This window comes from Sapajus apella, unplaced genomic scaffold, assembly GCF_009761245.1.
Source record: "Sapajus apella isolate SASKATOON/1434 unplaced genomic scaffold, GSC_monkey_1.0 scaffold32, whole genome shotgun sequence".
NCBI classification, from domain to species: domain Eukaryota; kingdom Metazoa; phylum Chordata; class Mammalia; order Primates; family Cebidae; genus Sapajus; species Sapajus apella.
This window is the reverse complement of record NW_022436972.1, coordinates 9939373-9963345: the sequence shown is the minus strand read 5'-3', so window position 1 is coordinate 9963345 and position 23973 is coordinate 9939373. Positions and strand designations below refer to the sequence as shown.

Genomic DNA, 23973 nt, shown 5'->3' with positions numbered 1-23973 from the left:
TGAGTAGCTGGGATTACAGGCACGCGCCACCATGCCCAGCTAATTTTTTGTATTTTTAGTAGAGACGGGGTTTCACCATGTTGACCAGGATGGTCTCGATCTCTTGACCTCGTGATCCACCCGCCTCAGCCTCCCAAAGTGCTGGGATTACAGGCGTGAGCCACCGTGCCCGGCCTCAGATGCTTTTTAAAGATTTCTTCTGTGAAGTGCCTATTCATGCATTTTTCTCATTAAGAAAAATGGTTATTCCTTTTTCATAATCTTCCGAGAGTCATCTTAGTGGGATATGGGGAAGCAACAAGGCTGTGTGGGGTAACCTGCCACCTTTAAGTGGAAATCAGGTAACAAAGTTTCATTCACATCTTTTTTTTCCTGATTTCTGTTTTCCCTAGTGTGTGATTCAACTTATTGTTTATTGGTTGGTTATAATCTGGATTTATATTATAATGAATTTTAGAATGAGACTTTTGTTTTAACCATAAAGCTGTATGATAGGAAACTATTATAAGAAACTGGAACAAGAAAATTATTTAATAGAAGTATTCTGATTTATTCTCTTATGTTTTTAAATTAAGGTATTTTGGACCAAGAGTTTTCATTTGTTTATCCATTCATCAAATACATAAGTGCTTTCTTCATGACAGACCTAATAGTAGGCTTAGAGGATAATATAATAGTGAACAAAACCAAGATAAGCAAGACACTTGTCCTCTTAAAATATATTCAAGTAGGAAATAATGGATACTAAATAAGTAAACAATAGCTAAGCAAGATAATTAAATATAATGTTTCCAATTTTGCAGAAATGGAGCAAGAGCCACAAAATGGAGAACCTGCTGAAATTAAGATCATCCGAGAAGCATATAAGAAGGCCTTTTTATTTGTTAACAAAGGTCTGAATACAGATGAATTAGGTCAGAAGGAAGAAGCAAAGAACTACTATAAGCAAGGAATAGGACACCTGCTCAGAGGGATCAGCATTTCATCAACAGAGCCTGAGCATACAGGCCCTGGGTGGGAATCTGCTAGACAGATGCAGCAGAAAATGAAAGAAACACTACAGAATGTACGCACCAGACTGGAAATTCTAGAGAAGGGTCTTGCCACTTCTCTACAGAATGATCTTCAGGAGGTGCCCAAGCTATATCCAGAATTTCCACCTAAAGACATGGGTGAAAAATTACCAGAACCTCAGTCTTTTAGTTCAGCTCCCCAGCATGCTGAAGTAAATGGGAGCACTTCAAGTGCAGGGGCAGTTGCATCTCTCTCTTTACCATCGCAAAGTTGTCCAGCAGAAGCTCCTCCTGCTTATACTCCTCAGGCTGCTGAAGGTCACTACACTGTATCCTATGGAACAGATTCCGGGGAGTTTTCATCAGTCGGAGAAGAGTTTTATAGGAATCATTCTCAGCCGCCGCCTCTTGAGACCTTAGGGTTAGATGCAGATGAATTGATTTTGATACCAAATGGAGTGCAGATTTTTTTTGTAAATCCTGCAGGGGAGGTTAGTGCACCTTCGTATCCTGGGTACCTTCGAATTGTGAGGTTTTTAGATAATTCCCTTGATACGGTTCTAAACCGTCCTCCCGGATTTCTTCAGGTAAGCCAAAGAAAAATGGAAGCATAATTTGAAATATGTATAGACTACCTCATTTTTATTTGTTAATGTTTATGTGTCCAGTATAAGTACAAAAAGATAACAATAAATGCTACTTTGTTTTTAAATATATTCCATGAAATTTATCAGCCTTGAACATCTGTTTGTGTTTGATTTTCTTTTTTAAAAAAGGTATATTAATAGTTTTATTTTGGCATTAAGTTTATGATGATAAAACTTGAGAAGAGTGGTCATCCTTAAATTTTTAATTCTTTATCTGAAGAAGAAACCTAGTAAGTTTAATTTCAAAAGGGATTTATGTGATTCCTGTGGATGTGTAGCTGTAAATATTCACAAATATTGTGAAGACTTAGCTGAGGGTCTGAAACAGGCAAGACCCAGCCCATGGCCCAGAACAGTGGTTCTCTACCAGGGGTAATTTTGCCTCCCCAAAAAATATTTGATAGTGTCTAGAGGCATATTTGGTTGTCATACTGGAGGTTGATTGCTACTGGCATAGTGGAAAGAGGCCAGGGATGCTGCCACACGTTTACACAGGACAACCCTCATGAACAAAAAAAAATTACCCTGCCCCAAATCCCAACTATGCCAAGGTTGAGAGACCCTGGTTTAGAAGTAGAGACTGTGGTGCTACTTTAAGAGATACTTTCAACAGTCCAAGCAGATAAATTTACCAGAATGCACTTGGTCCAAGAGTGAAGAGTGATGCTACATAAAGGTTGGTGTCAGGGCAATGCTGCGGATTTAGTGAGGTATTCTGAAGATAGTGGTCCAGTGACAACCTGGTTTCAAAAGATTGGATGTAGGTATAGGAAGATGAGTTCTTGAAATGAGGACTCAGCGTACGTTGAGTATAACTAAGGAGTTTGCATTGAAGAAAAATCACTATTTAAGCAAAGCACGTGCTTTTATCCACAGTCCACATAATGTGGTTTAGTAATAGCACAGGCTATCTATATTTATTTTCTCTTTCGGCATACTCTACTGTTGATTCTTGGGTAGTTTTTATGTGGCGTCAACTTGAAAGTTGTTTAAAGACAGAGGCTTACTAGCGATGTGTGAGGAAGATACTTTGAGGGCTTTATTGAAAGGAAATATTTGACACTGGTCAGGAAGTATATTTTGAATCCTGTAGATTATTTTAGGGAAGGAACCTTAAGGTTAAAAAGAGTAGACATACTAATTAGGGTTTGTGGTGGGGAATGATAAAAGCTATAATAATTTCTAGTAATAGTGTTGCATTGCAATGATGAAATTAAAAAATCTTTGGGTCCTTAGCAACTGGAGATGGCGGTAGTGAATGGTGGAAATACTGTACTGGGGTCACATTCACTCATCCATTGAAATGACTTGTACTTCAATACACATTTGTCCTTAATGCTTTTAATTTTGTTTTTAATCTTTCTCATATCTATATTTTTTGTCCTAAATGAAAACTAAAATTTCACCCAAAATTTAATTTGAGTCTCTTTAACAGGCTATTCAGGTATTTGTAGTAGTGTGTCCTTAAAAGGAGTTACATACAGTTCACTGAATGTTTTCTTCCTAAAAAAAAAATAATAAGACTAATAAGCCAACTGAATATTAGAAGTTAAGATACTTCCTATGCTAAAAATCACTGTTGAAATCACTGTTGGTCTAAATAGGAAATTAAAGTAAGGTTTTTTTGGTTTTAGGTAGACAGAATTCTAGAACTTCCAAAAAACATTTTCTCTTGGTTTTAGTTTTAATACCAAATACTTTTTAAACCTGTTAACTCTATAGTTAGTTTATGCAGAAATTGGACATGAGCTTGCCCTCTGAAAATGAAACTGGGAAAAATCAGGCTATGGTGGATGAGCTCACTTATCTGTAATATCCTGTCCCAGGAAAGATCGACAAAGTATTATTTTTTTAAAGAAAATTTGGGGATATTCCAGTTCCATTAAGGTGACCAGGATATAGATAATCTGAGAGAAATCATGGAATAGTGAAGAAAAAGAACCTTTGCTAAGTTTTATTTTAGAATAACTTTTGCAGTTTTTTTTTGTCAACTCCATGCTGCTATTATTACTTGCTCTATATTTTTACACTAAATTTTCCCTCATCAGTTTCATCTTAATAATAACTGAAATTAAGGGAAATATGTATTTTTTTCTAGTACATATTAAAGTATATAACTAATGAAATGTTAAAAATTTGCGGATAAGACAGTATTTTAATGATGAGCACAGTTATGTTTTGTTTTCTCAAAGAAAGTATTGCATTAGAAATAAGGCAGCCAGGATGTGAGCTTAAATCTGTGTGTGTACTGGCAAGCTGACCTCCCCAGATGATACTGCAGGAGAGCTTTTGTTATTTTGCTTTGATTTCACAATAGACAATCCATAAACGTTAACTGAAGCTATTCTGTTATGTCAGGTTCACTTGGGTTTAGTACAAAAAATTATTCCACGTTGTGAGTGAGTGCTGAGTTTATACTTTTTTTGAGACACAGTCTTGCTCTGTTGCCCAACCTGGGGTGCAATGGCACAATCTTGGTTCACTGCAGCCTGTGTCTCCAGGTTCAGGTGATTCTCCTGCCTCAGCCTCCCAAGGAGCTGGAGCTAGGATTACAGGCATGTGCGAGCACGCCCAGCTAATTTTTGTATTTTTAGTAGAGAAGGGTTTCACCATGCTGGCCAGGCTAGTCTTGAACTCCTGACCTCAAGTGATACACCCCCTTCCCCCATTGGCCTTCCAGAGTGTTAGGATTACAGGTATGAGCAACCTTGCCCGGCCTGTGAGTGCTGGGTTTCTAAATAAAATAATTGTTTGGCCTCTCTAGTCCAGATTGCATGTGTTAAAATCCAAGCTCCGCTTTTTAGTTGTTGATTCTAAGCAAGTTAATTGACCTCTCTGTGCCTCAATTTTTTTGTACATAAAATGACAGTAATAGTAACTGATTTCATAGGATTGTTATGAGCATTAAATCAGTAAATACTATTATTTCAGTAAATATTTCAAGTAAATAATACCTGAAAATAGTTTACCACAAAAGGAATATCTGATTAGAATAATGAAGGAAACCTTAATTTACTTTGATTATTACTTATTTAAAGCTAGAGTCATTATTGATTAACACTGGGCTATTTAAGGCCATCAGCTTTAAGATTTTATAGTTAGTGGAGCTATGGCATATTTAGCGCAGTCCTTATTTCAGGAAGATTGGACTAGCAAATGATTAATTTTCCTGGGGATTTGTATATGTTGATGGTTCTATAAAGCCTTTTAAAATATGTTTCAAACTTTGAAGTGTTTATTTTCTAGTATATAACAATTTTATCAAAACATAAGTGAAAATCTAGTTTCATTCATTCGTATGTATATATTTTTTCTTCTAATGAATCCTTTTAGGTTTGTGACTGGTTATACCCTCTAGTTCCTGATAGATCTCCAGTTCTGAAATGTACCGCTGGAGCCTACATGTTTCCTGATACAATGCTACAAGCAGCAGGTTGCTTTGTGGGGGTCGTCCTGTCCTCTGAGTTACCAGAAGATGATAGAGAGCTCTTTGAGGATCTGTTAAGGCAAATGTCTGACCTTCGGCTCCAGGTAACTTGTGTGATCATCTTTAGGGTGAAAAAATCTACTTTAACATAAGCACTTCTGCTTTTAGAGAAACTAATAACCTTTACTGTGATCAAGGTTAGGAGACTGAAAGTTTATCATTTGTTTGTGTATTCACAGCTATGTGCTTGGAATTTGCTGTAAATAGTGGTTAAGATTGTGAGCCCTAGAGTCAGATTGCCTGTATATGAATTAAAACTCTTCCTATTAATAGCTATTTAGCTCAGTGTTACTAATCTTCTCTACACTTTAATTTACTTATAAAATAGGGTTATAACAACGTCCACCTCACTGGGCTGTGGTGAAAATCAAAAATTCATACATTAAGTACGTATATCAGTGTTAGCAAGTAGTAATGCTCTGTGAATGTTAGCTATTGTTTCCACTACTGTTTTTCTGCTCATCTGGAAAAGTGAACTAATGGGACTAAATGGTTATGGGAAGATAATTTTAGCTTTAGTAGATGGGTTATGTTAGATATTTTAAGGGGCATGGTTGGCATTCTGAGGAAGAAACAGGTTTTGGTTGAGATGATTATCTTTGTTCTTGTGGTAAATGAAGGCCAAATAAAAAGAAAATACGATTTAAAATATGATCATCCTGAAACTTTCCTTATTTGACATGTTTCCTCTGTCCACATATGTACATGTAGAAATAGAGTATCTCTGTTTAACAGGGAATTTGAATAGAGTATTGTGGAGAGACTTTATATATTCTTGTAGCAAGAGAGAAAAATATTTTTGATGATGAATATTGACAGTCATCTGGAGTTGAATGAGGTTGGCATTATGATAGTATAATCTTTTATTCTCTCCTTCAGTCAGCAGATATTTGGAATTCATTAATCAGGTACTATGTTAAGTGGTGGGATGGGCAAAGTATGAGAACAGAAGACCACAAAGGTGGGGGATATAAATATAAAATCAGCCCCTGTTCACCTGAGAATGACCTACTGGTCAACAAACCAGTATGTTAGCATAGCAGCAGTTATTTGAAAAAATACATGATCCGCATACAGAAGTGTGTAGCCTCATTGTACTTGTGGGGAGGAATTCACAAAGGCAGGAATATGGTCAAATAAAAGAGATCATCTTCACTTCACTGTTTACTAACTGAATGAAATGATGCTCTCAAGTATTCACAGACCTAATATATGGAACCATTTCTCCCTTCACCCGTGTATTAACTGGACCTGTATTACTGGGCTTTAGGAAAGAAACTAAGCAGACTTTTAGACTGTACATTTATTTTCTCTGTTCAGTTTTATTTTTTGGTTGTATGTTATCTTTAGCTTGCTTTACTGTCCAGAACTTCACCTGTAAACATAAGCTAGTTACTAGCTATAGTTTTGACTTGTTTTTACTCTTAAGCATTCATTCAGCAAAGTGTATATTATGTAGAAAATTTAAATGTCAACGTTCCAGCTGGGCGCAGTGGCTCATGCCTGTAATCCCAGCACTTTGGGAGGTTGAGGCGGGCGGATCACTTGAGATCAGGAGTTTCAGACCAGCCTGACCAACATGGAGAAACCCCGTCTCTACTAAAAATACAAAATTAGCTGGGCATGGTGGTGCATGCCTGTAATCCCAGCTACTCGGGAGGCTGAGGCAGGAGAATTGCTTGAACCCGGGAGGTGGAGCTTGCAGTGAGCCAAGATTGTGCCATTGTACTCCAGCCTGGGCAACAAAAATGAAACTCTGTCTCAAAAAAAAAAAAAATTAACATTCCAATAATGTGTAATAGAGCGGACATGAGTTTTGTTAATTGCCTGTAAATTCATTTTGTCTTGTATATGTTACCTAAAATTTATTCATTGATTGAATTTAAGTGTAGCTGCATCTGATTTAAAGATAACTTGTACCAACAACTGCTGTAAGTTGTCTTTTCTACTTTATGTTTTGAAACTTACTTAGGCATATGCTATGAACCAAAGAACTCAGAGGTTTGGGGTTTGGTGATGAGACAAAACAAGAGTATAGAGAAAAAAGCAAAAGTAGTTGTTATTTATAGACTGCCAAACTCACATTCAAACAAGTATGCCATTTGAGCATGGTGTAATATAGCTGGCAGAAAGTCATCAAAGAAAAATTCTGATTTGAGCTAAGCTTAAACCTTTATTCTCTAGGCCAACTGGAACAGGGCAGAAGAAGAAAATGAATTCCAAATCCCTGGAAGAAGTAGACCCTCCTCTGACCAACTGAAAGAAGCCTCTGGCACTGATGTGAAACAGTTGGACCAGGGCAATAAGGATGTACGTCATAAAGGAAAACGCAGCAAAAAGGTAAGTAACAGAGTAGTGTGTGTGTTGTCTTCTAATAGTACCTTTTTCCAGTTTCATATATTTATATGGTCGTATTCCCATATACTAAAAGCAAAGCAACTTGTGCATAGTCAACATAGTGATCACTGGCAAAAAGAATTAGAATCAGTTGTAATATTTCCCTTTTATAGTGTGTTTTACTAAACTACTTTAAAAGATACTGTGTGTTTGGGGGATAGATTTTTTTTTTTTCCCAACTATTTGAGAGATTTTATTTTTTTTGAGACAAGGTCCTGCTTTGTCACCCAGGCTGGAGTGCAGTGCCGCAAATATGGCTCACTGCAGCCTTGACCTCCGGGGCTCAAATGATTCTCCCACCTCAGCCTCCACAAGTAGCCAGCACTACAGACATGAGCCATCAACTTGGCCAAAAGATTTTTATATTTGCATTAATGATTCACGTAACTTTCTTATTTTCTATTGTTCTCTGCCTTCCTATATTCACCAAGAGCTTGGAGCTAAATATGCTACTGTCTCTCTTTTTCTTACATTTTGACACTTTTATTCAGTTTCTTGTTTTTTTATGGATGGGCAACAGGACAGAGATTTGATTTTTAATAATACATTGAGTGGTTTCTTCTTTCATTTCATAGGCTCTGAGTATGTGATATACTCTAACGGGTATATTTGGATTATTGTTCAGGAAATATTGAGTGCTAGAATGTTAGGCATAGATAGTGGAAAAAGTTTAAATTTCTTGACTCAATGAACTTACTGTCTAATGGGAAGGACAGATCGGCAAAGAGATCATTTCTATCCAATGTTGCCATTACATAGAAGATACAGCCTAGCCTAATAGATAAGTGTGGGTGGATGAGTCGTATGGGAAGCAGTGAGGAGCTCCCTCCTACAGGACATTATAGCTAAGATGAGTCTTGAAGGATAAAGAAGAGTTGGCTATATGAATAGCAAATTGAAAGGGATTCTAGGCAGAAGTGGTAATATAAGCAAGTGTATGAATAAAACAATGTTGTCTTGAGTATCATATAACAGACAGTTTAGTATTGCCTGGAATTTATTGCTGTATTCCATATGGTAAATGCTCAGTAATTATCTTAGGAATTGATGAATATCATGTGAATATCCTACATTTATTTGCAAAGTATCACTGTGGTTTATGTTGAGTATCTTAGACCAGCTATATGAGGATATTGGGAGTCCAAAATGGTTCCAAGAAATATATTTTACTTAAACATTTTTTTTTAAAGTTAATCACAAGGGTACAAAAGAATATATGGTGAAAAGTAAGTTGCCCCCATTCCTTTTCACCAACCACCTAGCTCCCCTGTCCAGACACATAATTTTTTTTTTTTCCGAGTCTCGTTCTATCACCCAGGTTGGAGTGCAGTGGTGTGATCTCAGCTCACTGCAACCTCCGCCTCCCGGGTTTAAGCAATTCTTGTGTCTCAATCTCCCGAGGAGCTGGGATTACAAAGGTACCTGCCACCATGCCCGGCTAATTTTTGTATTTCTAGTAAAGATGGGGTTTCACCATTGGCCAGGCTGGTCTTGAACACCTGACCTCAGGTGAGTCCCCCACCTTGGCCTCCCAAAGTGCTGGGATTACAGGTATGAGCCAGCATGCGTGGTCTCAGACACATAATTATTAACTTCTATTGTCCTTCTAGGTATATTTTATGCACAGTTAAATATATGTATACACACACAAATAATATTTAACATAAATGGTGGCATGTAAAACATAATGTTTTGCTCTTTGGTTTTTTACTTAACATTATATTTGGAAATTCTTCCATATCATTTAGAACTTCATGTTTTAAAATATAGTTTCTTGTTTAAAAAAAATCAAATGATATTAAACAGTATGTACAGTTAAAAGCTTTAGATTTTACTTATGGGTGACTTTTATCCCATGTAGAACTTCTTTTGTTTAATGTTGTTATTATATTTTATGTGACATTCTTTGTATTACTGGCCACTTTGACTTTCAAGTTATTTTATGATATTAATACTATGAGGCCTGAGTTAGCCTGCTTCTTATTTTTTAGAATGAGTTCATTTAGCTTTGAGAGTTTGGGTGTTGGCCCAAGCTCTCTTAACAGCTGCTCAGTTAGCAAAGTACAGATATTTCTATGTTCCACCTAAATGGAATAGCAGGTTATTCTGTGTTTATATATTCCTTCTTGTTTCAAATTAGACATTTGTTTGATCTCTGCCAAAACCAGTTAGTGAATTCATCTTTGCTTACTGATTGAGTCATTTAACAAAAATCTTTTAATCTTACTGAGTACCATGTACACACTAATCTCTAGGGATGATGACTGTTTGAAGGCAATCAGTCTAGTCCAGAAAAGAAAAACGTCAGTTTAAATGATTTGATAAATCCATATTGGACTTACATTGGAATTTAAATCTTACCAGTCAAGATGTATATGGACCAGAACAGTTTTCAACTTCATGGCAATTCTGGTATTACGCTTTATAAGATCATACTGGTAACTAGGTTGGATGGAGATACTTTTCATTAATTATATCTAGTATTTGTTGGCTTCATATTTATTATATAATGCTTATAATTTTTCCCCCTCTTAGTGCTAACTCTTCACATTTTGAAACATTTTTACTATTTAGGCTAAAGATACTTCAAGTGAAGAAGTTAATCTGAGTCACATTGTACCATGTGAGCCAGTTGCAGAAGAAAAACCAAAAGAATTACCTGAATGGAGTGAGAAAGTTGCTCACAACATTTTGTCAGGTATTATTGTAATGTTAACTTTTCCCCTGTCTAACTGAAGCCTTTGGAACCAAATAAAGATACTGTTTATTAGGGATTACTGAGAAAGATATTTTGGTTTTAAATAATCAATTTAGAAATAAATGTAGAAGGAACTAGTCTTTAAAAAATATCTGATATTGTCGTACAGGTATAAATTCTTCCTGGCCTATTCTGTTTTTCTGTTGGGAAAATGGATAGTGAAAAGCTTCAGGACTCTTCAAACTCTTAATAGTTCTGAATCTAAAATTGGTTACCTTCCTTTCCCCTTTGAAGCTCCCTCTTATCCTCCCCCGACCCCTATCCCTCAGCTGTGGTCAGTGTGTCCCTTCAAAATTTATATATTGAAATCCTAATCCCTGAGGCGATAGTTTTAGGAGGTGGGGCCTTTGGGAGGTGATTAGGTCATAAGGGAAGAGCCCTCACCAATGGGATTAGTCCCTTATAAAAGAGGTCCCAAAGAGCTGCCTTGTCCCTTTCACTATGTGAGGAGTCAGTAAGAAGGTGCCATTCTGTGAACCAGGAAGTGGGCCCCTCACCAGATACCAAATCTACCAGCACCTTAGTCTTGTACTTCCCAGCCTCCAGAGTTGTGAGAAATAAACTTTTGTTGTTAATAAGCTACCAGTTCATGATGTTTTGTTACAGCAGCACAAATGGACTCAGATACCCACCCAAAAAATAAGAACATATTCATTCATCTTTGGAAGCAAAGCAGCACTGCCTAACTACACAGAAATGCAGACATGAGAACATCTGAGGGTTATAACCAAGCCCTTTGAGAAGTAGTCTCTAGTGTTTAATTGTGGTTATAAAGGGCTTCAGATCAATTATTCGGAAATCAGAATGATCATTAGTGACATATGTCTTTCTACTTTAATTGGTTAACATTTCATGTAGCTTTTTAGCTGTAGTGACTCTCTGATTTATACCTTTTATTTTGTTTTTAAAAAAACATTGCCAATCACCATTCCGTAAGTCAAATTCATAACCCCATTAAATGGGTCTTGACTCATTTAAACGACTGTCAATTCAGGTTTTCATGTTCGCTAAAATCCATTTTAAAAGATCTATTATAAAGCAGAGGAAATCTTCAACATAAAAAACCAACAAGCTAAAATAATTAGCTACCAAGAACGAATAAAATATTTTTTCTAGTGCCAAAGAACTATACTTGAGACAAGACAAAAAGATAAAGCCAAATTTTCAAATGTAATTGCATTAGTTAAAATTGACCCTTGAAAGAGATTTACAAAGAAATAGCAATGAAAAACCTTTTCACTTTTACTACCCTACCCCCTAACTTTATAGGCTGCTAAGCATTATTATTCGGAGGCCATTATTCAGAAAACTTGCCTGTCACCCCCACACACTAAATTCAGAGGTCTTTTTCCCAAGTTTTTTGAGTTTATACTGCTATAAGTTTGTTCCATTTACTGTTGCTATCTAACAAACTGCCCCAAACCCAAAGGCACAAAGCCACAATTTTTTTCTGCGGAATTCAGTGAGCCAGGTATTTGGAAAGGTCACAGCAGGAATGGCTTGTATCTCTTTCATGGTATCTAAGGGCTTCATCTGGGAAGACTCAAAGGTTAGCTAGTGACTTGACAGCTGAGAACTGGAATCATTGCTGATACCTCTAGCGTCTAGGTTGGGAGAGGTCAAAGCCTAGAACTGCCAAATAGAGAGTCTACACATGGCCTCTTGTGGCTGGACTTCCACCCAGTGTGGTGGGTTTAGGCTAGTCTGGCTTCTGTATGGTGACTTGGGGCTTCAAATGTGAATCAACCAGTGAATATACAGAAACTGCATTACCGTTGCTGACATATTCTTGGAAATTTCCAGCATCACTTGGTTAAAAGCAAGCAACAAGCTTGCCCAGATGCAAGAAATGTGACATAGACCCCACTTCCCACTGGGATCATATGGATCATATGTCAGGATCATATTGGAAAGATGAACATTCAGAAGAGGAGACACTGTTTGTGGTTATCTTTAGAAATTACCAGCTGCCACTAAATCTCAGGCCTCCTAGATACTATGGTTACCACACAGTGGTGCTAAGCAGTAGAGCCAGTTAATCCTTGGAAGAGATCTCTTTGGAGATTTTAGAAGAACTCTTCAGTAGTGCCTAATTTTAAAACAAGCAAAAACTATGTTCTGGTAACACTCCAAGGCCTTCTTTATTACTTAAGACCTCTCAGTTTCTTAATGCCAGTACCTCTTTTCCTTTTTATCCTGTACCTTCAGGGCTGGGGTTCTAGTAATATCCTCATAGTTGGTGACTATAAACCATTTAACTGCCTATCAGTGTATGTCTCTTTATGAGCTTTTTAATATGTAGAATAACTAGTTCTTCAAATGCTTACAGTACAAGGAAAACAAAGGGAGGGGGCAGAAAATAATAAAGATTTACTCTAGGGAAAATGATCTGAATCAAGAGACTATTGTTACCTGACCCATTCAATCTGAGTACAAAAGGAATAACTAGGGCTATAAATTGAGCTCATTCATCTTGGCCCATGGTTGGTGCCTGTCCACTGTCAAAGAATAAGTAAAGATCACTAAAAGCTACTCTGAGGTTTTCCTAATATAAAAAGTGAAAAAAGTAAAACAACCATGCTTCAAGTTTACCTGTATAGACTTGAGAAACCTAGACTTAACTCTTTAAGAAGTCAGGGTCTATACAGTTATCAATGGAGTAGGGCCTAGTAAGCTAATTTGAGGAGTTAGAGGGTTGCCAACAGTAGACTGATGGAGCCTACCTTTGGAGCAACCTACCTTCAACCATCCTGAAACACTTTAGAGGTTGTGAGATAGCAAAAGATCATCAGGAGTGTTTGTCGCCTCTCAACCTCCTAATCTTTCCCAATTTAATTTACACATGGACTCTGGAATGCTAGGCAAACAGTTGACATGGAGTGAGACAGAATGATCACTTTCTGCCTACCTATTCCAACATATCCGAGGGCTGAGAGTGAACAGAAGGGAGGCAACTAAGATGCCTCCCTAAAGTTTCTCCAAGATTATGTATTTCTTTTGCTACCCTTTTGTGCTTCTGGGCCCTGATAAAAACTTTTCCATTTTGGTTAATTCAGTCTGTTAAAGAATAGACAAAGAAGTCCTCCTATTCTTCAGTAGATTCTTTGTGAAACTCCATTGGGTGGCACAGTCTTCCAGCTGTCAGATCCACAAAGATCTTTATTCTAGCGTAAATTAAATAAAATGAACAAAACATCAAAAAGCAATCATATATTCAACTTATACTTTGATGTGTATAGGATGGTTAAGTGCTAAAACAAATCATTTCTAGGTTTTTAGAGGACCACATCAAACATAAGATACATGTCATGTGATTGGGAATTCAGTAGCCTTGTGGTAGCCAGTTTTCTGCTAGTTTTCCACTGCTCTTAGCCAGAGATAAAGAATATCAAAAGCTGAAAATAGGTCAGTGTTCTAAACTCATATTTCTTATGGTAAAATTATTAAAACTTATCAGAAAAGTTGAGCTCTATGTAATCTTAGAGGTCAGTTAGCTTTTTACCAGGAGAGAAAGCTGTGATTTGGAACTTCTGTGTTTTTTGTTTTTGTTTTTGAGACAGAGTCTCACTCCATTACCCAGGCTAGAGTGCAGTGGCACCATCTCAGCTCACTGCAGCCTCCGTCTCCCAGGTTCAAGTGATTGTCCTGCCTCAGCTTCCTGAGTAGCTGGGAATCCAGGCGTGTGCCACCATACCATGCCCAGCTAACTTTTGTTTTTTTAGTAGCGACAGGATTTTGCCATGTTGTCCAGACTGGTCTCGAACTCCTGACCTCAGGTGATCTGCCCACCTTGGCCTCCCAAAGTGCTAAGATTACAGGTGTAAGTGACCATGCCCAGCCAGGGACGTCTGTTTTTAATAACAACCATAAATGATAGCTTTCTTTTGTTCAGTAAAAGTGGACAGTGTCCTAAAAGCTGTAGCAGTTAGGTTTGAGTTAGGTAATCTTAACATCTGCCAGTGTCTCATTTATTCAACAATCATTCATGGTCTGCCATACTACAGCATTAATTAAGTGCATAGGATGCAGATGTGAACAGAATCAATCTATATCTGCATTGTCCATGCCATTTAAAATATCTAAGTGGTTACCAATGAAATGTTATATTTCCTCATTTTCTGTTGCTGTGTTTACAGTTTTAACATATTTACGTATGCTGTATACTTCCATGGTGATATGTTTGTTTGTTGTTTTTTTTTTTTTTTTTAAGTTTTCTAAACTGTATGTATTTTTATTTATTTTTTTCCCCATTTATTTATTTTATTGCATTTTAGGTTTTGGGGTACATGTGAAGAACATGCAAAATTGTTGCATAGGAACACACGTGGCAGTGTGATTTGCTGCCTTCCTCCCCATCACCTACATCTGGCATTTCTCCCCTTGCTATCTCTCCCCAGCTTCCCACCCCCCACCGTCCCTCCCCTATTTCCCCCCAACTGACCCCAGTGTGTAGTGCTCCCCTCCCTGTGTCCATGTGTTCTCATTGTTCAACACCCGCCTATGAGTGAGAACATGCGGTGTTTGATCTTCTGCTCTCCTGTCAGTTTGCTGAGAATGATGGTTTCCAGGTTCATCCATGTCCCTACAAAGGACCCAAACTCATCGTTTTTGATGGCTGCATAATATTCCATGGTGTATATGTGCCACATTTTCCCTATCCAGTCTATCGTCGATGGGCATTTGGGTTGGTTCCAGGTCTTTGCTATTGTAAACAGTGCTGCAATGAACATTCGTGTACACGTGTCCTTATAGTAGAACGATTTGTAATCTTTTGGATATATACCCAGTAATGGGATTTCTGGGTCAAATGGAATTTCTATTTCTAGGTCCTTGAGGGATCGCCACACTGTCTTCCACAATGGTTGAACTAATTTACACTCCCACCAACAGTGCAAAAGTGTTCCTATTTCTCCACATCCTCTCCAGCATCTGTTGTCTCCAGATTTTTTAATGATCACCATTCTAACCGGCGTGAGATGGTATCTCAATGTAGTTTTGATTTGCATTTCTCTGATGACCAGTGATGATGAGCATTTTTTCATATGTTTGTTGGCCTCACGTATGTCTTCTTTTGTAAAGTGTCTGTTCATATCCTTTGCCCACTTTTGAATGGGCTTGTTAGTTTTTTTCTTGTAAATCTGCTTTAGTTCTTTGTAAATTTTGGATATCAGCCCTTTGTCAGATGGGTAAACTGCAAAAATTTTTTCGCATTCTGTTGGTTGCCGATTCACTCTAATGATTGTTTCTTTTGCTGTGCAGAAGCTGTGGAGTTTGATTAGGTCCCATTTGTCTATTTTGGCTTTTGTTGTCAATGCTTTTGGTGTTTTGGTCATGAAGTCCTTGCCTACACCTACGTCCTGAATGGTTTTGCCTAGATTTTCTTCTAGGGTTTTTATGGTGTTAGGTCTTATGTTTAAGTCTTTAATCCATCTGGAGTTAATTTTAGTGTAAGGTGTCAGGAAGGGGTCCTGTTTCTGCTTTCTGCACATGGCTAGCCAGCTTTCCCAACACCATTTATTGAACAGGGAATCCTTTCCCCATTGCTTGTTTTTGTCTGGTTTGTCAAAGATCAGATGGTTGTAGATATGTTGTGTTGCCTCCGAGACCTCTAGCAAGTTCAGCAAAGTCTTAGGATACAAAATCAATGTGCAAAAATCACATGCATTCCTATACACCAATAACAGACTTAAAGAGAGCCAAATCAAGAACAAACTTCCATTCACAATTGCCACAAAGAGAATAAAATACCTAGGAATACAACTAACAAGGAATGTAAAGGACCTCTTCAAGGAGAACTACAAGCCACTGCTCAACGAAATAAGAGAGGACACAAACAGATGGAGAAACATTCCATGTTCATGGTTAGGAAGAATCAATATCGTGAAAATGGCCATACTGCCCAAAGTAATTTACAGATTCAATGCTATCCCCATCAAGCTACCAATGACCTTCTTTGCAGAACTGGAAAAAACCACCTTAAACTTCATATGGAACCAAAAGAGAGCCCGCATAGCCAAGTCAATTCTAAGCAAAAAGAACAAAGCGGGGGGCATCACACTACCAGACTTCAAACTATACTAGAAGGCTACAGTAATCAAAACAGCATGGTACTGGTACCAAAACAGAGATATAGACCAATGGAACAGAACAGAGGTCTCGGTGATGTGTTGTTGATTATTTGCATGTAGAATTTCTCATTAGTGCTATGACTTTTTGTTTATCTCATTTCCATTTATTTTTCTCAGTCATCATTGTACTTCATCCCTTTTATTTCTTATAGTGTCATTATAGGATTGTAGTCTCCTTTGTTTCATTGTCATTTGTTTTACAGTTTCTCAGTTTTCAAGTTCAGCTGGTTTCTTACTTCTTAAAACTTTTCAACTTATAAGTTAATCTAAAAAGATAATTTTTTAAATGACTTCTTCAAGGCTTTTATTGTTTATGGTGCCTGTTTGTTTGGGTTTGAATCCTTCACTTCCCCAGAAGTTGATTGTCAGGTAGGACAGTGTGGGTAGGCTTGGAGCTGGAGGTGGAGATGTTGACTAAAACAGGAAGAGAAACATAAAATTTCTAATTACTTATTATATGCCACTTTTCATTGTTAACATTCTAAAATAAACTGGTATGATTTTCACATGATAGCTGGATGCTTACTCATGGGCTGGAGTAATCAATCATATAAAACCATGCCACAGACCTTGAGAGAACATACTTAAGTATTTCGTATGTTCAACTTTGAAAGCTTATTGTTAAGGGTTAGCCAAAAAAGAAGTATTTTCAATTGGAAGTCTCTGCAAAGTAGGGTAATACTTCTTCCCATCTTAGGGGACACTGTTCTTGTATATTTTTTTCTTTTCTCATCCCTCTCCCAATCTTCCTTTCCCCACATTCCCACTGACTCAGGACCTTTTGTCCTCACTAGAGAAGGCCCTTCCATCCTTCTGTTCCTCTGGTAAGCACTTCTGTCATTCAGGCTGTGAGAAGCATAAGCAAACCAAAGGGCTAGGGCCCACTCTCATGAGAAATGGCTAAATTATCTGGGCCTCTCTCTTCTCTTTTAGATTTTCTCTGCTCATGCATTTGGGTGTTGCCATGTTTTTGTCATTTAGGCTTATGTAACAAGCTAAATGGTGCTGAGATCCAAGAGTTTGGGTTTAGGATTGAGAAAGGAACAGGACCCCCTGACTAATGCTTTCAGCCTAAAGGAAGTAAGAGTTCTGCTTTGGTGTTTTGAGATACAGTTCTTTGATTTCCATTTTGTGATGTTTCTGTCTTTCTCCCTCAGGATTTCATGGGGAAAAGTGGTGCCTGGCCTAAGGCAAAAAGAACAAGAGTATCTGGGTTCTTTAGCCAAATCCTATTTTAATGGCACCAAAACTCAAAATTAATACCTAACAGTAATATACTGTGGTAAATAACATACAGAGATACCTACAAGTTGTCGTGGCAGCATAGAGTAGTGCAGAACTCTGTCACTGAGTGACATGTGACCTAAGTATTCAAATATTAGTTAGAAAAGGTATATATTCTAGGAAGCAAACTGTAGGTATAAAGTTAGCTTGAAAGTTTATGACGTGGCACACTTAGCATCTGATTATCAAACTCCTTTTATTTTTTTCTGGTTGATGTTATTAAAGTGTTTAAAGTATAATTAGACCTAATATTATACAATTTTTAAATTTTCTTTTAAAAAGGTGCTTCCTGGGTGAGTTGGGGTTTAGTCAAAGGTGCTGAGTTTACTGGCAAAGCAATCCAGAAAGGTGCTTCTAAACTCCGAGAACGGATTCAACCAGAAGAAAAACCTGTGGAAGTTAGTCCAGCTGTCACCAAGGGACTTTATATAGCAAAGCAAGCTACAGGAGGAGCAGCAAAAGTCAGTCAGTTCCTGGGTAAAGTAATTCTAGATAACTTTACTTCTTTAAAGTTAAATTTAAAATAATGTCTTCATCCAGGTTTAATCTGCATGTTCATTTAGATGGTTTAATCTCAAGAATAAAGAATTAGGACAAAGCAATTTCTCTTTGTTATTCATAGTGGGACCTGCAGACCAGCAACATCACATGGGCCTATCTGGAAGCCTTAGAAATGCAGAATTTTAGGCACATACACACCTACTGATTCAGAATCTGCATTTTCACAAGATCCGTAGGTGATTCTTATTTGCATATAAAAGTTTGAGAAACTGGTTAAAGGGTTGTTTTGATGTGTTGGAGTGGAGAATGTGTGTATCTTTGAAAAAGAGTTCTGAATGTACAGTCATGTATTGTTTAATGAGGGGAATAAGTTCTAAGAAATGTGTCATTAGGTGATTTCATCATTGTGTGAACATCATAGTGGATACTCACACAAACCTAAACGTTCCAGCCTACCCCACACCTAGGCTGTATGATATAGCCTGTTGCTCCTAAGCTACAAACCTATACAGCATGTGACTGTACTGAATACTATAAGAAATTGTAACACAAAGGTAAGTGTTTGTCTATTTGAACACATGTAAACACGGAAAAGGTACGGTAGGACAGTAGGAGTGCAGTATAAAAGATAAAAAATGGCTTAAAACCTGAGAGAGCACCTACCAGGAATGTCACTTGCAAGACTGGAAGTTGCTCTGAGTGAGTCAGTGAGTGAGTGCTGAGTCAATGTGAAGGCCTAGGACATTACTATACATTGTTGTAGACTTTCTAACACTGTACATTTGGGCCACACTAAATTTATTTTAAAAACAAAGTAATTGCACTATGATGTTAAGGTGGCTGTGCTGTTACTAAGCAATGGGACTTTATCAGCTCCGTTATAATTTTATGGGACCACGAAATGTCTGAAATGACCAAAAGGTCATTACGCAGCACAGCTGATGTGAACCCTTGAATCCTTCTAAGGGATATGACATATTCTTTCAAGGAGAACAGTTTATTGCCTAGCAGTTGAGGGTCAAGAGGGAGGGATCTGTTGTTTGAGAAAAGCTGACTTAGTCATTCTGGTGCCAGCTTTCCCAAGCAATATGCTTCTAACCCCTTGCTCTTAGAGAATCACAGCACTGAAATTTGGTGTTTTGAGATGGGTAGATAGGACCTTAATGGATTACCATTAAATTTAGTAAAATTGTTTTTTGATATTTAGTATTTTTTGAATCAGATTTTGGATTGTTTACTTTTATAGATTTAAACACTTTACTGTTATTTCACTGAGTTCATGGAGATATTTATTGATAGAAAAATATGAATACACTAGGCTGGGTGCGGTGGCTCATGCTTGTAATCCCAGCACTTTGGGAGGCCAATGTGGGCGGATCACGAGGTCAGAAGATCAAGACCATCCTGGCTAACATAGGAAACCCCCATCTCTACTGAAAATACAAAAAATTAGCCGGGTGTAGTGGCACGCACCTGTAGTACCAGATACTCAGAAGTCTGAGGCAGGAGAATGACTTGAACCCGGGAGGCGGAGGTTGAAGGGAGCCAAGATTGCGCCACTGCACTCCAGCCTGGGTGAGAGAGTGAGACTCTGTCTCAAAAAAAAAAAAAAAAAGAAAAGAAAAAGTGAATACATTAAGCTGGAAAAAACTAAAAGTGCTGATCAGTCTTGCATTGTAACAGTCAAAGAAAAGGCAGCTGGTGTTCTAAAACAGAAGTACAAGAACATGTATATCCAAGAGGCAAGGTTATAAACATTAGTAGGCTCTGCAAACACAGCTTTAAAACAAACAAAAACCTTTGTTTAAAAAATAGCCAGTCTATGCTGCATGCCTATAGTCCTAGCTACTCAGGAGGCAGAGGCAGGAGGATCAGTTGAGCCCAGGAGTCCAAGTCAAGGCCAGCCTGGGCAACACAGTGAGACCTTGGCTCTAAACTTCATATCCTTAAGTAGAAATTGTAACATTATATGGTAAAACAATTTTAGATGCTCATTTAAGAATGTTGCAAGATGAGTGGTAAAAATCAAGGGAATAATATATTTTTCCTAAGTTTTCTTTTTTTATGGTCCTATTAGTAGATGGAGTTTGCACTGTAGCAAACTGCGTTGGAAAAGAACTAGCTCCACATGTCAAGAAGCATGGAAGCAAACTTGTTCCAGAATCTCTTAAAAAAGACAAAGATGGGAAATCTCCTCTGGATGGTGCTATGGTTGTAGCAGCAAGTAGTGTTCAAGGTAACAAAGGGGCCCAGCATTTTAACTAGGAATGTCTGTTTGCTTTGGACTAGATTTACTTACTTTTAAATATTATTTTTACAGGATTTTCAACTGTCTGGCAAGGATTGGAATGTGCAGCTAAATGCATTGTTAACAATGTTTCAGCAGAAACTGTACAAACTGTCAGATACAAGTAAGTTGAATTTTATTTTAATGACTAAATCTCTTGTAGCATTTGTAAAAATTTATGACAGTGAAGATATTTCTATTAAGTATTTAATACGATATTTTTTTCACTCTCTGCTTTTCTTAAATAGGGAGAATAATATTTCTAGTATAATAATAGAATTCTTACCACTTTGCTTTATATTACTAATTGTTACAAACATTTGTTCATCATTACAGTAAAGAATAGGTTTAATATTTTTAAAAGCTTGGAATTTCTGTATACCTTATTAACTAGCTACATGTTTTTGATGGGTAATATCTGCCTGAAAAAACTTGAATTATAATTAAACTGTTACACCCCTTGTTAATATTAGCGTACTCTGTATACAGACTGTTAAATTATGTCACATCTTACTTGACTTTGATTACCACTGTACATTTGTATTGGAATGGGTAGATGGTATATCTTCAATTTCATATATCGAGAAATGGACAAACAGAAATGAATGATTTGTACATGCTCACCTGATTAGTTTATGAGTGCTTTCTCATTTGGCCTCAAGGTCTGTCCCTGGAGAGCAGCTGTAAATTCTAGTTCTGCTGTGTTGTGGGTCAAGAGGAAAAGCTCATCATGTTTGCACTGTGCCTTTCACAGGATACTTCTTTATCCTGGCACACCCATGACCAGGTGTCCCTCTCTCAGGGAACTTATTTATGGCAGACGCCCTTGTGGCTCTTGTCTGACCTGTGTTCAGTTTGTTCCTACTAAGATAGCCACGCTCTAGGAGACCTGGACTAAGAGGAGAGCAAGGTTTGGGTGTGTTGCTCAGGTGAGACACAGAGAAGGCAGCACAACCACACACATTAAATAACAGAAGCATTTTATTACAGATCTTTGAGAGAAGAGGGGTGCCCACAAAGGCCAACAGGAAGTCTGGAGACAGCAGAGTGCTCAACCAGTGTCTGGGTGGGGGTTGAACAGGGAGCACAAGCAAGGGAGAGGCGATTTGTATGACTACCTTCATGAAGGTCCATGGGTGTTCTTTCTTTGGCTTTCCAGTGGGGCTTGGATTGTTTAGCTTAAAAAAAACAAGTGTGAACAGGGGAACTCATTTACATGACTCTAGTTTTATGTGACTCTAGTGTTGGACCGTTGGGTTTTCTTGTGGTCAGAAGCTGTGGGGTATGCTGGGTTTTGAGTCAGTGAGATGAGAAACAAGTGGACTGTATTGCAGACAAGCACATGGGGAGGGGGAAGTTTTAACTAGGCCAAAGGTGATGGGATGCAGCTAGGTTTCAAGCAACTTATGTCAGGCCTAAAAATGAATGCTGAAGCAGCAACTATATAACAAATTTAGGACAAGTGTTATTAAAGGTGAGATTTAAAGCAGGGTCTTCTGCTTTTAGGTCCTTAGCCTTTCTACCTGATTCTACTTTCTTTACACAATACTAGAAGAATCAAGGTCTAAAAACTAAATCTAGTATGAAGGACCTGAGTTGCCTTTATTAGCCTTGAATTAGTTTGGATCTTACTGTTTATTTAGAAGGAAAAAATAAGAGTAATATTAATAGTATTCACAACTCTTGGTTATTGTGTTAATTATACACTTACTGAAAGCATTTAGTTGAGTTCTTATTTTTGTATCAGTCACTGTGTTCATTGCTTTTCATATGTGTTATTTATTTTCAACACTGTTATCGTCCCCATTTTACAGATGAGGAAACCAAAATGTAGAGTTAAATACCTTGTTAAAGATGACTCTCCTAGCCAGGCACAGTGGCTCATGCCTGTAATCCCAGCACTTTGGAAGGCTGAGGTAGGCGGATCACCTGAGGTTGGGAGTTCAAGACCAGACTGAGGAACATGGAGAAACCCTGTCTCTACTGAAAATACAAAATTAGCTGGGTGTGGTGGCACATACCTGTAATCCCAGCTACTTGGGAGGATGAGGCAGGAGAATCACTTGAGCCCAGGAGATGGAGGTTGCGGTGAGCCGAGATTGTGCCATTGCACTCCAAACTGGGCAAAAAGAGCAAAACTCCATCTCAAAAGGAAAAAAAAGACTCTCCTAGTGAGTAGTAGAGCTGAGATATAAACCAAGTGTTTCTTGGTTTATCAGAACCTATGCTCTACAGTGCTAATTTAATTTCCATCCTTAATTGGTTTGATCTTCTCTGTCTGGGGCACATGTACATTTGTTTGGTTGTTTGAAGATAAGAAATAGGGATTACTGGGCCGGGCGCGGTAGCTCACGCCTGTGATCCCAGCACTTTGGGAGGCCGAGGCGGGCGGATCACAAGGTGAAGATATCGAGACCATTCTCACCATGATGAAACCCCATCTCTACTAAAAATATAAAGATTAGCTGGGTGTGGTGGCACGCGCCTGTAGTCCCAGCTACTCGGGAGGCTGAGGTGGAAGAATCGCTTGAGCCCAGGCGGCAGAGGTTGCAGTGAGCCGAGATTGCGCCACTGAACTCCAGCCTGGCGACAGAGCAAGACTCCGTCTCAAAAAAAAAAAAGAAATAGGGATTACTTTATTTTTAAATTTTTTTATAATTTCAACTATTATAGATTAAAGGGTACATGTGCAGGCTTGTTACATAGGTATGTTGTGTGAAGTTTGGGGTACAAATGATCCGATCACTCAGGTAGTAAGCGTAGTACCCAGTAGATGGTCTTTTAGCTCACAGTTCCCCCTCTCACCCCGCCTAGTAGTACAGTGTCTATTGTTGTCATCTTTATGTCCATGAGTACCCGGTATTTAGCTCCCACTTATAAGTGAGAACATGTAGTTTTCTGTTTCTGCATTGATTTGCTTAGAATAATGGCCTCCAGCTACATCCATGTTGCTGCAAAGGACATGATTTCATTCTTTTTTAGGGCTGTGTAGTATTCCATGGTGTACATGTACCATGTTTTCTTTATGCAGTCCACCGTTGATGGGCATCTAGGTTGATTCCGTATCTTTGCTGTTGTGAATAGTGTTGCATTGAACATGCAAGTGCATGTGTCTTTTTGGTAGAACAATTTGTTTGCTTTTGGGTATATATCCAGTAATGGGCTTGGTAGTAATGGATCAAATGGTAGTTCCATCTTAAGTTTTTTGAGAAATTTCCCAACAGTGGCTGAACTAGTTTACATTCTGGGGCATACATACCTTTGAATCAAAGCAACATGGCCTATCATCTTGGAGTGTCAGTTTTACCAGAAGAGTTTAAAAATAAAACATACAATAGATTTAAAATTCTTCTGATAGAAATATAAAACTCCGGCCTTCCAACTCACTTCTTATCTCTTGTGGCACTGAACTCTGACTAATATTTATTCATTGTTTTATGCCCCTGAGGTTACTTTGGATCAGTCATAATT

General features: G+C 37.9%; 1 protein-coding gene across 7 annotated transcripts in view; it reads left to right on the top strand.

Annotated features, from left to right (window-relative positions):
- The window catches only part of SPART (spartin), a 66930-nt gene that overhangs the window by 37264 nt on the left and 5693 nt on the right, over positions 1–23973 (top strand). For all 7 annotated transcript variants that reach the window (XM_032294468.1, XM_032294471.1, XM_032294465.1 and 4 more), the window contains exons 2-8: positions 804–1600; positions 4994–5191; positions 7332–7487; positions 10119–10242; positions 17997–18191; positions 20293–20451; positions 20536–20626. In XM_032294468.1, coding sequence (XP_032150359.1) covers positions 806–1600; positions 4994–5191; positions 7332–7487; positions 10119–10242; positions 17997–18191; positions 20293–20451; positions 20536–20626 — 1718 coding nt within the window. In that variant the 5' untranslated portion in view covers positions 804–805. The remainder of the gene's footprint in view (positions 1–803; positions 1601–4993; positions 5192–7331; positions 7488–10118; positions 10243–17996; positions 18192–20292; positions 20452–20535; positions 20627–23973) is intronic.